Source organism: Neomonachus schauinslandi, chromosome X (genome assembly GCF_002201575.2).
Source record: "Neomonachus schauinslandi chromosome X, ASM220157v2, whole genome shotgun sequence".
NCBI lineage: Eukaryota > Metazoa > Chordata > Mammalia > Carnivora > Phocidae > Neomonachus > Neomonachus schauinslandi.
In genome coordinates, this window is record NC_058419.1 from 32,889,907 (window position 1) to 32,905,314 (window position 15,408).

The window sequence follows — 15,408 nt, forward strand, 5'->3', positions numbered from 1 at the left end:
TAGTGATTCAACACTTCCATATATCACCCTGTGCTCATCACAACAAGAGCACTCCTTAATCCCCATCCCCCCACCCACCTCTCTTCTGGTAACCATCAGCGTGTTCTCTATAGTCAAGAGTCTGTTACTTGCTTTGTCTGTCTCTCTTTTTCTCTCTTATTTTTTCCCTTTGCTTGTTTGTTTTCTTTCTTAAATTCCATATATGAGTGAAATGATGTGATCTTTTTCTCTGACTTATTTCACTTAGCATTATACTCTCTAGTTCCATCCATGGCATTGCAAATGGCAAAATCTCATTCTTTTTTTATGGCCAAATAATATTCCATTGTGTATATATACTACATCTTCTTTATCCAATCGTCAACTGATAGACACTTGGGCTGCTTCCATATCTTGGCTCTTGTAAATAATGCTGCAATAAACATAGGGGTACATGTATCTCTTTGAATTAGTGTTCTTGTATTCTTTGGGTATACCCAGTAATGCAATTGCTGGATCATATGTAGTTCTATTTTTAACTTTTTGAGGAACCTCCACACTGTTTTCCACAGTGGCTGCACCAGTTTGCATTCCCACCAACAGTGTAAGAGCGTTCCCCTTTCTCCACATCCTCACCAACACCTATCGTTTCTTGTGTTGTTGATTTTAGCCATTCTGACAGGTGTGATGTGATGTCTCGTTGTAGTTTTGATTTACATTTTCCTGATGATAAGTGATGATGAGCATCTTTTCATGTGTCTATTGGCCATCTGTATGTCTTTTTGGAGAAACGTCTATTCATGTCTTCTGCCCATTTTTTTAGGTAGGCTCCACACCCAGTGTGGAGCCCAACAGAGGGCTTAAACTCACAACCCTGAGATCGAGACCTGAGCTGAGATCAAGAGTTGGATGCTTAACTGACTGAGCCACACAGGCACCCCTTTTCTGCCCATTTTTTAATTGGATTATTCATTTTAGGGGTGTTGAGTTATATTATAGGTTCTTTATATATTTTGGATACTAACCCTTTATCAGATATGTTATTTGCAAATATCTTCTCCCATTCCATAGGTTGTCTTTTAGTTTTGTTGATTGTTTCCTTAACTGTGCAGAAGCTTTTTATTCTGATGTAGTCCCAATACTTTATTTTTGCTTTTGTTTCCCATGCCTCAGGAGACTATCTAGAAAGTTGCTACAGCCAGTGTCAAAGAGGTTACTGCCTGTGTTCTCTTCTAGGATTTTTATGGCTTCAGGTCTCACATTTAGGTCTTTAATATAATACAGTATTATTAACTATAGAATATAGATTAGATCCTTAGGTCTTCAAGATATAATATTTAATTAGATCTTCATTTAGATCTTTAATATAATGTAGTATTATTAACTAGTCTGTAGATTAGGTCCCTAGAACTTACTCATCTTTCATTTGGAAGTTTATACCCTTTGAACAACGTATGCCCATTTCTCCCACTCCCCAGCCCCTGGCAATCACCATTTTTCTCTGTTTCTATGAGTTTGGCTTTTTTTTAGATTCCACATTTAAATAGATCATACAGTATTTGTCTTTCTCTCTCCGGCTTGTTTCACTTAACAAGACGGGTGTTAATTAATTTGATTGTGGTAACCATTTCACAATATATGCATATATCAAATCATTATGTTGTGAACTTTAAGTATACACATTGTTATCTTGTCAGTTATAAAAAGCAGGGAGAAAAAGCACACCAAAGCTATTAAGTATTCCCATTTATTTTTTTCCTATGTTCTATATTACTTGTTTCCTTAGGATGTTGGTTCTTAGTTTTGTTGAATTTGGTTCCTCTTTTTCATGCCATTTCTTTTCCTCAAAGGTTTAGTCACTTCTTAATTGTCTATTTATATTTGTAGATGCAACTCTAAATTAAATTAAAGTAATTGCTAGAGTGTATTTCCTCAGGCTAACTGAGAACCCTTGTCCTCTTGTTCTATTAATACAAATTTCAATTGTAGGAGCCAGCATTCCAATAGCTGTGATGTGAAGAGGAAAAGGTTTATGCATCTGGCAGCCTTTCCTAAGGAATGTAAAAGTAGTTTATTTTCTACATGGGGGTTTCCCATCCACTTGGATCTTAAACATTACCTAGAGTAACGCTTCTTCTCTGAAATCCACACTTATTCTGAGTTTTTCGCATCTCAATGCCCTCTTTAAAGAACTGTATTTATGGCATTAGCCTGTAAGCATATTCCTGAATCATTCCTTCTAAGAACCAGGACTGGCACAGGTGTTCTTCTCTAAAATTAACTAATTGACCCATTATCCATGAACTTTTCTTTTCTTCAACCTGAACTTCCTTTGATCTTGGGGCTATTTGGAGTTCTGAGGATAATGAACTTTTACATGTCTACTTATCCACCGCTTTGGGGTGGCTGGATGTGAAGCTTCAATGTACTATATTGCCTCTCTATTTCCATCCAATTTATACCTTCCAAATATCCCTCTCTAGTGATTGCATATCTCCTGGGTTTCCAGGGCAATAGATTTTATTTTTGTATTCCACTTTTCACTGGATTGGGATATGAGGATAAAGAGTCTATAAATGGGTGGGTTCAAGAAATACACTGGAACTGGAAATCTTTTCATCTGCCTCACCATCTGATCATCATCAGAATACTTTAGAAAACAGACTTATGGTTAGTGTTGATCTCAATAGAAACAGATTTTAGCATCTTCTACAAATCACCTAAATTTTATTTTTTTAGATTGTATTTTATTTATTTATTTTTTAAGATTTTATTTATTTGTCAGAGAGAGAGAGAGCACAAGCAGAGGGAGCAGAAGGCAGAGGGAGAAGCAGGCTCCCCGCTGAGCAGGGAGCCCGATGCGGGACTCAATCCTGTGACTCCAGGATCATGACCTGAGCCGAAGGCAGTTGCTTAACCAACTGAGCCACCAGGTGCCCCTAGATTTTATTTATTTGTTTGAGAGAGAGAGAGCAGAGAGAGAGAGCGCACAAGCTTGGGGAAGGCGCAGACGGAGAAGCAGGCTCCCTGCTCAGCAGGGAGACCATCACAGGGTTGGATCCCAGGGCCTTGGGATCATGACCTGAGCCAAAGGCAGAGGCTTAACCAACTGAGCCACCCAGGCGCCCTTATTTTAAACAAGAATGAGGTGAAAGCAGTTTCTTTTCCATGGTGGGGATCACCAAAACATAGTTAAAGAATATTTGTTAAAAGCAGTGGCCACTCATGTTGGCTGAAAAAAACACATAAATGTATAGGATGGGTAAGCCAAAGTTTAGAGCAGATAAATTTGAGAAAAAGCTTTAAATATGCATATTTCAAGCAACATACATTTTCCTGAACTTCTCATCTGAATATAAATTCATATATATTTTGTGGTGGTCATTGTGGCAAATTATTCCAAAAAAGAAAGTAATAGTAATAATAATAACCTAATCCCTTTGGTATGGCAATTCCATTTTTAAAAATGTATTATAAAAGGAATATGTAAAAACTTAACTACAAGGAATATGTAAAAATTTAACTACAAGAATGTCAACCATAGTATTATTTATTAAAGTAAAAAATTGAAAAGAATATTGATTTAATAATTAGATATTTATTTTATTTTTTTCTTTAACCTTAATAAACTTCAGTTTTTATAGCAGTTTCATAGTCACAGCAAAATTAATCAGAACATATAGAGATTTCCTGGGTTAGAAAAAATGCTGTGTAGAATTCTACAATCATGGGTAAGACATTCTATAAGTCCGTGGATGACAGTTTTGGCAGAAGCATTTCATGCAAGGAAGGAAAATCCATATCTACAGTGTCTATTCCAGTAAGAACAAAACATTGCCCCTTCCATCATGGAAGCAGTCCAATATAATCAATCTGCCACCAGATAACTGGCTGGTTACCCCAAGGAATGATGCCATGTCAAGATGCATCACTGGTCTCTGCTGGTGGCACTCAGCACTCAGCAGTGGCCTTAGCCAGGTTGTCTTTGGTAAGCGAAAGTCCATGTTGCTAAACCTATGAATAATCTTCATCCCTGCCACCATGGCTACTTTATTTATGAGCCCATTGGGTAACGGCAGGGGTGGCTAAAGAAAGAGGCTGACTGGTATCCACAAAAAGGGTCACCCTATCTATTTGATTATTAAAATTCTCCTCTGTTGAGTCCATACTTTCGTGAACACTCATATGGGACTCAAATATTTTCACATCTTCTGTGTATTCAGAGAGTTCTATCCATATATCTCTTTCCCAAATTGCCTTATCACCAATTTTCCAATCATGTTCCTTCCAAGTCCCTGACCATTCAGCTAAACCACTGGCCACAGACAACAAATTGGTATACAATTACACATCTGGTCATTTCTTCTTCTAAACAAAGGGAACAACCAAGTGTTCTACATGAGTTTCTTCCCAGTAGGAAAATTTCCCTTCACCACTATCCTTCAGGAATGTCCCAGAGAAGTGTCGCAGAGGTACAGCTGTCCACTTTTAGGTGGTGCCTGAATGTTGTACAGAACCCTCTGCCAGTCAGGCCCAAGCCTTCTGTTCCTCTGTCATCTGAGCCTAGGGAACTCCCCACGAGGCCATAGGTGCAGGATGGAAGAGAGAAGGTTGTGTAACAGGAATGTGGACCCATGACATTTGGACAACTTGTTCATGTGACTTACTTATACCTTCAGGGCCTGCTTGGATCCAGTCAGGTATACAATAATTCTGTTTGGTGATGGACTTCTGCTATGCACATCCAACTTTATGGCTGGGTGGCTCAGATACCACTTAGTTCATGCTGGGCAGCTCAGATCATACAGTAACCATTGTGACCAATGGCTAAATGTTTGATCCCTACTAAGGCCCAGTGGCAGGCCAGGAGCAGTTTCTCAAAAGCAGCAAAGGTATATGCAGAGAATGGCAGGGCTTTGCTCCCAAGTCCTAAGGGCCCATGCTACATACTGATTCTTCTGGATCATAGGACTGGTGTGACAGAGCAGCTTGCTCAGCAGCCCAGACCTGTTGCAGAGCCTGGTCTTGCTCTGAGCCTCACTCAAAACGAGCAACTTTTCGGGTCACTCAGTAAGTGGGCCAGAACAACACGCCCAGATAAGAGATGTGTTGCCTCCAAAATCAAATGAGGCCTACTAGAAATTGTACCTCTTTCTTGGTTTTAGGAGGGGTCAAATGCAATGACTTATCTTTTATCTTAGAAGGTATGTTTCTGCATATCTCATACCACTGAACCCCTAGAAATTTCACTGAAAGAAAAGACCCCTGAACTTTTGTTGGATTTATTGATCATGCTCTGACATGCAAAAGTCTTGCAAATAGGTCTACAGTAGTTACTATCTGCTGAAAGCAAACTGTTTCGGGTAGTCTTTACTAAAAGATAGAGAGAAAAAAGTACTTTCCAGATTAATACTTACATACCAGGCACTAGGGGATGTGTTAATTTGCTCAAGAAATAACACCACATCTGGTAGCTGCATTTGGAGTCACCTCCTGGTTAAGCTTTAATGATCTACTGTCATTCTCCAGGATGTATCCGTCTTCTGTGTAGACCAAACATGGGAGCTGAATGGGGACATGTTGGGAATCACCACCCCTGCTTCTTTCAAGTCCTTGTTGTGGCACTAATCTCTGCAATCCCCCAAGAATGCAGTATTGCTTTTATTTTGCTATTTTCCTAGGTAGAGGTGGTTCTAGTGCCTTCCACTTGGCCTCTCCCACCACAATAGCCCTCACCCCCAGGTCAGGGAACCAGTGTGAGGATTCTGCCAGCTGTTGAGCATATCTATTCAAATCATGCATTCTGGAACTAAAGGAATAACCACAGGCTGGGTTTGGTGACACACTGGGCCCATTGCAAGATAGACTGGAGCTAAAACCAAAACAACTCCATTGATCACCTGACCTCCATAAGTCTCCACACTGTCTGGTGGACCCCGGTGACTTTGGATCTTTGAGAAACAAGTGTCAGTTTATAGCCAATGTCTCGTAGTCAGGTTATTTCGCTTTCTCCAATGCACAGTGACCCTGGTAAAAGACCATAGCTACTTTCAGGGAAGGCTCAGAGAAAGATTGACAGTATACTACAAATGTATACTGTAGTATGCGGAGATCCTCCCTCAAGGAACATGGCCTTCCCTTCCTTCTGGGCTGGGTCTGTAAACTGACTTAAAACTAGGAATTCATGGGGGAGGGGGGTCGTGACTCTTTGTTTTTATGATTCAGGTTAGACATTTGTTCCCTTGAATTAGAACTTTTCTGCTCATGCAGATTAAGAATCCAGTAAGCTGCCTACGTATTTCACTTCAGCCCATTCTGATTGCTGCTTTGACTCTGCCATCCGTTATGGTAACTATACCCACACTTGGCCCCTGCCACCCCAGAATCTGAATACTACCACTGCATTTCGGTTTCCCAGTTGAAAAATGCAGTTGCCACTGTAAATTCTGGCCTAACGAGAAGAATGAGCACAGACAGAGTTCTTCAAGAATTCCAGTGCTGCCCTTACAGATTTATTTCTTACTCTATTGGTAAAAGATGTGTCTTCTGGACCTTCCCACAGTGGGTGAGTAGGTCTAAAATGACAAATCCACCTTAAAATTCCAATGTCCCTAAGCCTTTGAATCCTTTCCTCTACATTAAACCAAAGCAGGTCCAGCATTTTTAATTTACTCACTTTGGTCTCCCTTTCAGTCCGTGGTTCAGCCAACCAACCAAAGAGCCTCTTCTTTATTTGAGCCTCTTCTAACTCCCCCAAGCTGCAACATTAAATGCAGAATCTGATTAGTGAGCAAATATCAATAAATTTGGCCTGATCCAACTTTATGTTACTTCCACCACTATCCCACACCCTTAATACTTACTCCCACACATTTTCCCCAGATTTCTGTCTGCATAAGTTAGAAAACTCAAGTAGCTCTTTTGGAGTGTAGTATACCTCCTCACCGGTGAAACTTTAGGGGCCTCACCCTTAGGGGTCTGCTGGAACTTGAATCTTGTTATAGATCTAAAAGCAAAGATGGGTGATGGTGTGGATCCTGAGGAGACTCAGAATTCTTTTGCATGGCAACTACCTTAGAAGAGACCATTATCATTTTCTCAGGCAATGCAGGATTAATCCTCTGAAGTGGGGTTAGAAAGGCTGCCACCGCTGGGGGTGGAGAGGCCTTTTTCTACTGGCAAGGAATACTCATCAGAATTTAGGGGCTCAATGTTCTCAGCTTCATTAGGGTCTGCCCACACATCCCCATTTCAACTTAGAGGATCCTGTTCTTTCCCAATCAATGCCCTCACTTTAACCACAGACACCCAGTGCCCTGGGAGTTCAATTTACATTGTAATTCAGCCAATTGTAAAAAGAGATTCTGCATTTGATTTTCAACAATCTCAATCCTGAGGCTACAAGAGATAAGGATTTCCTTCAAGGCACACACAGAAGCTTGCACGTGATTTATGCAGGACTTGACCTGGAAAGAACTGGAAATTCAAATCTCTGAGCTCATCCTTTTCTTTTCTTTTTTTTTTTTTAAAGGTTTTATTTATTTATTTGACAGAGAGAGACACAGTGAGAGAGGGAACACAAGCAGGGGGAGTGGGAGAGGGAGAAACAGGCTTCCTGCAGAGCAGGGAGCCCGATGCGGGGCTCGATCCCAGGACCCTGGGATCATGACCTGAGCCGAAGGCAGACGCTTAACGACTGAGCCACCCAGGGGCCCTGAGCTCATCCTTTTCTTTCCCCACTTTGTCCAGCAACATTAGGAGCAACAAGTCAATCTCTTTACTACTAGAAATAGAGTCATTTAAAACTAATCAGATGGGAGAGCCAGTTCAGAAAACTCATCCTTAAAATTCTGTTCCTCTAGAACTGCTCTCAGGACCAAAATCTATAGTAGTCCGCTGGGGCTGCCATAACAAAATCTTATAGACTTGGTGGTTTAAACAACAGAAACTTATTTTCTCATAGCTCTGGAGGCGGTAAGTCCAAGATCGGGGTGCCAGGGTGGTGGAGATCTGATGAGAGCTCTCTTCTTGTAGACAGCTTGTAGACAGCTGTCTTTCCACTGTGTGTTCACCGGACTTTTTCATGTAGAGGGAGAAACAGGTATTTATTTACCTCTTCTTAGAAGGCACCCAATCCTATTGGGTTGAGACTCCATCCCTATGACTTCATTTAACCTTAAATATTTCCTAAAAGCTCTATCTCCAAATACAATCACATTTCATTTCAACATATGAATTTTAGGGAGACACAATTCAGGACAGAACAATAGATATTAACATACCCAGAGAGAACATTTCAAATTATCATCTACAAATATTTCAAGTTGTTAAGACATCAAGAAACACTGTTGATTTTTTTGTTATGGGAATGATCACTTCAGTGGTAATGAATGTAGAGTAAGCAGGGATCCATTATTCAAAGAGAAGGCTAGAAATGGGAATTTAGGGTGTTGGCAATGGTCTGGTGGTTCCAACTTTTCAGGCAAATGGAGCTATGTCAACTGTATCTCATTGGTGTATTGAGCTTGGAGATTTGGGGGAAGAGGCACTTAGCAAAGGGGCCTTTTGAGAAAAAAGGAAATTTAGTACTAGACCCTATTCTAAGAAGTTCAAAGTTATTATGATCTATATTATGCACTGAGGTGTCGCTTTCTAGTGTCATCGATCAAGAAGCTACATCAGCCCTACTACCCATTTTCTCTCCCAACCAGGAATACTTGTTTTTACTGAGAAGGAGTTTGAACCGTGATACAGCTGCACAGAGGAGCTTCATTTAAGAAAGGAGAGGACTGGGTCCTGGTACGACATGTTTCTTCTGCTAGATTTCTGCTGATCCCTCCTTCTCTATGGAGATGCCCAAACTAATGAAGATGCTTTTGAGACCTTGTCTACTGGGGCATGCTTCAGGTATAGGTGAGTGTAACACTGGGGAGAGAGACTTCCTTTTTCTTTCTCCTACACTCTATCCGATAGCTTAAGCATAGATCACTTAGAAACTCCTTGAAGTGGACAGGAGTTTGCACCAGACTACCGAGCCATCTGTTCTCGTGTGCACCAACTGATAAATAATGCAGCAGCAACAACTGCAGAAAGTGGGCCAGTGGTCTTATCAGATTTTCCAATATTTTCCCCCACTAGGCAACAGTAACCAGGTGTAATCTCTTGGATTGCTTAAAGCTCTGAGGCTTTGAGACTTATCATAGGAAAAGAGGACCTAAAAGGGGAGAAAGAATATTTTCTAGTAAACCAAATAGGAGTTTGGGGTCAGAATATTTTAAATATTAAAAGAAATATACCACGGGATGATGAAGGCTATGTCCAATAGATAATAGATGAAAAGAGAAAGAAATATGGATACCGATAAAGAGATAAAAAATAAATAGTATATATGCATATATGTAATATATTAATATATTATAATAATATAATATATATATATCTGTGTCTATATGTATAGCTGTAATCTTACCCCATGCTACTAACAGTGATTATCGCCAAGGCTAATTTTTATTTATTTTTTTTTAAAGATTTTATTTTATTTATTTAACTGACAGAGAGAGAGAGAGACAGCGAGAGAGAGAACACAAGCAGGGGGAGTGGGAGAGGGAGAAGCAGGCTTCCAGCCGAGCAGGGAGCCCAATGCGGGGCTCGATCCCGGGACCCTGGGATCATGACCTGAGCCGAAGGCAGTCGCTTAACCAACTGAGCCACCCAGGTGCCCCACCAAGGCTAATTTTTAATCTATATAGTTACATTTTTCAATAATGAAAAAATATTGATTAATAAGAAATACATACCAATTATTTCTAATTTTGAAAAGAATTCTCTCATCCCAGAAGAATTTTCTTTCTGAGAATGTTAACCCTTCGTAGGTAATATGTTTGGGCAAGTGAGCATGAATGTATAGAAGGCTAGTCAACTCAGCTCTATGCCACTGGTCTTTTGCAAGGGAAGTGATTATTTTTAGTGACGGCATGCGAATTTCTGTAATTTTATGTGAGTCATTATTGCTGATGTAGTTTATCTATGAATTAACAAATAATTAAGTGTTACACTTTCCTTACTACCTCAACCCTTTCTTGTTTCGGTCAACACATGTGGTTAATTCAACTTGTCAAGTTTGGATTTTTCTTTTGTTGATATGTGAGGCCACCAAACAGTTTCCCACTCTGGGGTCCTTATGGGGGAAAAAGAAGAAAAGTCAAAATACAGCATGCTTTCCTTCAGAATTTCTTTCATTTAGATACAGGCCGCAAAAGGTCAGGAAAAAAAGGGATTTTTCCAATACATTCTATTTAGTAGACTTCATTTAGGGACATAAAATGTAGGAAGAATTAATACTTCCTTTCCATAATAAAAATGCATATTCCTTCTGCAAATGGCAAGAGATTAATTTCTCTGGTAATCCCATATAATCTCATTTCTCAGAGCTGAAGTTTTTTTGTTGCTCAAAAGAAATATTTGAGGTGACTGTCTTGCTTTGTGTATGGGGTAGTGGGGGCAGCAAGGGGTAGTGGTTACTTCATGCAATTCTCTACAGCATGGAGCACAGGAAAAGGGCAGTGGAGAATAAGAGAGAAAGCCTCATCCATCTGCCTCTTCTCCTTTTGTCCATGGGTGCAAATATGCCACCTGCCCAGAGTTCCTGGACTGCTGTGGTCAGGGATGTGCAAGCAATGAGGTTTGGAGGGAAGGGTTAAGGACTGTGCAAGACCATCTCTGAAATATTGCTTGGTAGCTTAGGATCCATATTTAAACTACTAAATACTGCTGTTGGGATTACTCAGATCAGCTGTTAGAGCCAAATTTCAAGATTAGTAGGGACTCATCTGTGCCTCAGTGTCCTCATTTGTAAAATGAGAATAATTGAGTCATTGTGGGAATAAAATGGGATAATTCATAAAAATATGTATAATAGTATAGAGCATATAATGCTCACCTAATAGGAGCTATTGTTGTTATTATTAAGAGGCTTCTGGGCATTGTGTAGGTGAGGTGCATAAAGGAGGGCCCATAGAAAAAGGAAGGGGATTAGGTAATACCTGGAAATATGGCCAAATGAGAACAGTTTCATTTGCTGTCTGAAAAACTTACCTGAAATTTACATTTGTAAAGAGAAAAGAGGACATTTATACCTTTGTACATTTCTGCAGTCGGAGTTCGCATGTTCATGCACCACCTTTTTGACTGACATTTCTTCTTAGTCCCCAAAAAGTCCAAGCCTCAAAGAACCACTTAGGGCTCAATACTGGCCTCCTATGGAAGTGGAATCCAGGCTTAACATCCCAAGAACTAGAGAAACAATTCTCTTTACTAAGGGGGCTTCCAGGGAAGGGGGGGGTTGTATTATAATTAGTATAATAAATATTATTGTGGTTAAGGAATTGACATGAGCAGAGTGAAAATGGCTGAGTAGGTGTTCATCATTTGAATGAAGGATCCTAGGGGTGGGAATGATTGGAGGGGTGTTCAGGAAGACAGAGTTGTGTGAACAAAAGCAGAGGGGCATGAAAGAACATTAGGCCTTAAAAAAGCAGTAAGTCCTTTTGTGATGCTTGAACATAGAGTATAAGAGAGAGATGGCAGAGACAGAAAAAGCCAGGAAAGCTGGGAAGAATCAGATCTCTTATAGTCTTGCTGATAGACAATCAGGACTTTCTTTTCATAATTAATAAGAAATTATGGTTGAAGACTCAAGAGAGAGAGACTTAGAAGAGTCCATGAAGAAGCCAGATAAGGAATGATGGGGACTGAAACAATAAAGTATCATTAGGGATTGTAAGGAGGATACAGATAAAACAAAAGGTAAGAATCTATACTTGGGAGTAGTCAAAATTTAAAAAAAGGAAGTACAGGGTTCCTGGGTGTCTCAGTTGGTGAAGCATCGGACTCAATTTCAGCTCAGGTCATGATCTCAGGATCGTGAGATCGAGCCCCGCATCGGGCTCCGTGCTCAGTGTGGAGTCTGCTTGGGATTCTCTCCCTCTCCCTCTGCCCCTCCTCCCCACTCTCTCTCTCAAATAAATAACTCTTTTTTTTAAAAAAAGTAAGTGCACATGATCTTCCGATTAAAGATTTTATTTATATGCAATGTTTTACAAAATTATTTAAAATATCAAGTTAGAGTCAGTTACACATTTAGCTATTTATTTTGTTGATAATAATAGATTACACGAAATTAGGCATTTCCCAGAAAGTGGGGTGAGAGAATTCTTTAATCTATAGCCCTGGAACCTGGCAGACACACAAAGTCTTTGAAACTTTATTTCTACCTCAGAGGTCAGCATTGGTCTAGGAAGGTCCTAGATAACCTGGTATAGTGTGGGGCTGGTGCAGAATAAAATGTCTAACTTCTAAAATTAGGACTCATACTCTAAGTAAACTCTAGGTGACTCAGTCAGTTTTAGGTACTTCTCTGACAGGAGTTCCAATAGTGTGGAAAAGGAGATCCATGGACCAGCGATTGATTTAAGAGAGTGCCACAGAATCCTATAAAATTTGGAAGAAACGGAAGCCCCAGGTATAGGTTCAGACTACCCATGGTCTCTACCTTCAAAGATACATGGCACTGCCCTGACAGGTAGGTTTTTTTGTGTGACACCAAAATTGTCATTTGCTGGATCTCTTTGTCTCCCTGGGTATCAAAACTCCATTCTGGCATAACTTTTTCCCATGCCTGTTAAAGGTTTATTACAAACTAAAGAGTTAAAGAAGCCCTCCAGATATTTTGGGAAGCAACCCAGCACAAAAGCATCAATAACAAAAGTCAAGTCAACTTCCTATATATCAAAGCACCAAAAGGTCAAGGATGTAAAAAGTGACCTTTACATTTTATAACACGACACAGTGTTTAGTTATTGTTTTCAAAAAATTGTCAGAGAACATAGAAATCTTCAAACAATAGTTAAAATGGATAGAAAGTTCTAAAGAGCGTATATTCAGAGTTTAATGAACACTCAAATATTTGTTAATCTCAAATCTATGTTATTATATATTCTACTTCCTCTAACTGTAAAAATAAGATAAATACAGGAGTACAGGTGATCTAATCTACATCCCTAGCCCTACTCGATATGTAGCTATATCTTCAATATCAACCTGTGCTCAAATAAAATGTAAAAGGTTATTATTTATAATATTTTTAAGTAGAAGGCATATGCCGAGAGCCTGAATAATTCAATACCAATACTGTAGTATACTTCGCTTCGAAAAGCTCATGTTTCTTAGCATGATGTCTTGTAAATAATGCAATGAGTTAAAAAAAAAAAAAACTGGCCTTGGTTCGAGAGGAAAGCCTGATGAAAATGGATATAAAAACCAATTAAAAAAACAAACCAACTTCAGCATCTTTCAAGGAGAAATCTGAAACCCCAAATCACCAGTCACAATTTGCTATTCATTATCTTTTGAGATAACTCCTCAGTGACTTCTAGGTTATGGTTCTGTCCTCCCAATGACAGTCTTGTACCCAGGAACTGAAGGAAACCGGGCAATTCCTGAAAGTCACTGGGTAACACTTCGAGTCACATTTGGCTTCCTGTTCTAGAAGAGTGAGAAAAGATTACATTAAGGGAGAAACTTACTCCTTGACTAAAGGCATTAAACGATCCTTCAAGGGGCCCTCGAACCAAGTAGCCGTGTTGTGAACATGCATTCCACTCTCGTGTTTAAGACACAAAGGTCTCCATTTCTCTAAGGGAACTGTTTTTTCGGCATGACACACTCTCTCGCTTGCCTTGGAGCCAAGTAATTGGAACCCTAAACACACGGCGGAGCTTCTGTTGGAACCGGTTACCAACAAAACAATACAGAAAGGGATTAATGCAGCTGTTGGTCAATCCCAGGAGGATGGCAAAAGGAAGTGCCAGGTCAATGACTGCTATAACTTCACAACTATGAATGACACCCATCCAGGCCAGAGCATCCAGGAAGGTCAGAACATGGAAGGGAAGCCAACAGATGATGAACGCCAGAACGACAGCCGCTGCCATCTTGAGGACTTGGTCGCGAGTTATTCTGTTCTTCCCGTAGCTATTGGTCTTCAGTAAGTGTTTTCTGATTCCAAAATAGCATGTGGCTATGAATATTAAAGGGATAATAAAACCAAGGATATTTTTCATTAAGGCAATCCCAGCTGACCATTGGGCATATTTCTCAGGGGGGAAGGCCATAATGCAGGCATTCACTCCCAAATACTCAATGGTTCGGACATCTCGGAAATAGAATGTTGGCAATGAGGACAGACAAGCCATACACCAAACAAGGGGAACGATATAAGACGCTTGCCAGGGATTTCTTCTCTGAGACAGAAAGGGATAGATAACAGACTGGTACCTATCAACGCTCATGCAGGTGATAAAAAATATGCTCGCGAACATGTTCAGGGTCAGGAAAGAACCAAACACTTTGCACATCACAGGCCCAAAGAGCCAGTCATATCTGTAAGAATAATAGGTTGCCCAGAGAGGAAGAGTAGCCAAAAGCAGCAAATCAGCCACAGCCAGGTTGAAGATGTAAATGCTGGAAACCTTTTTAGGACCCTTTTGACAACAGAACAGCGTAACCACAATAGTATTGACAAGAAATCCAATCACAAAAATAATATAGTAGAGGATAGGAATTGCATCTAAATGCTTATCTGACGGCTTATGCGAGCAGTTAGAGGTCGACTCATTGCCAATGATGTTCACAAGTCCGAAGTGAAGGCTGTTGGTGATGTTTTTGCTGATGGTGGCCAGGGTGACGTTCTTCATATTGCAAGCTCAGTAGCTCCTACTTCTTACGCCTTCTGTGGAAATTAAATTAAAAAAAATGGAACTCCCAGAACACATACGGAGTGTAGGACATTATTAAATCATTAGCATTTTGAAAGTTTGTCGAAAGCAAAAAAAAAAAAAAGAAGAAAAGAAAAGGTGGGTGAATATAGAAAACACTGGGAAGCACAACTGTGCCTTGTGACTTAAGAGTGGATTTTGTTCCTTGAAGAAGAAAAAGGAATTTCCTCAACAGTACCAAGCAGGTAAGACATTTCAGCCTCAGGGACTGAAAATGCTGAACAAAACTCTATTTTGCCCATCATTTCTATCATCTTTTCAAAAGGCTTAAAGGAAATCAATAGTTCAGAAGGTTAGCCTGGCTAAGAAATAGGGGAAACAAATAAGAAGGAGCCAAGAAATAAGAAAAATTAACATTTCAAAAACACTTGAGCACATATCTCAGGCTGTATACTTTCTAGAAACCACACCGCTGCCCGCTATTGCATAGAAAAATGCCTTATTCAAGTAACTAATTATGTACAAATCATTACAGCTATGGAAAATATAAGTAACATAAACTATGGAAAAAATAAGTAAGTGCACAAAAGACTGAAAGAGAATATGCAAAAGAAACATATTGAGATGGGGGTAGGGTTGGTTTTTACTAATTTAA

At 39.8% G+C, this 15,408-nt stretch overlaps 1 protein-coding gene across 1 annotated transcript; it reads right to left on the minus strand.

Annotated features, from left to right (window-relative positions):
* Positions 1-13,646: 13,646 nt before the first annotated feature.
* Positions 13,647-14,732, minus strand: AGTR2 (angiotensin II receptor type 2). Its single transcript, XM_021686397.1, has one exon. The coding sequence runs from the start codon at positions 14,730-14,732 to the stop codon at positions 13,647-13,649; it is 1,086 nt and encodes a 361-aa protein (XP_021542072.1).
* Between the last annotated feature and the right edge of the window lie 676 nt (positions 14,733-15,408).

Excerpts from the sequence above, each read along its gene's own strand:
- AGTR2 (XM_021686397.1), bottom strand. The coding sequence starts at position 14,732 with ATGAAGAACGTCACCCTGGCCACCATCAGCAAAAACATCACCAACAGC.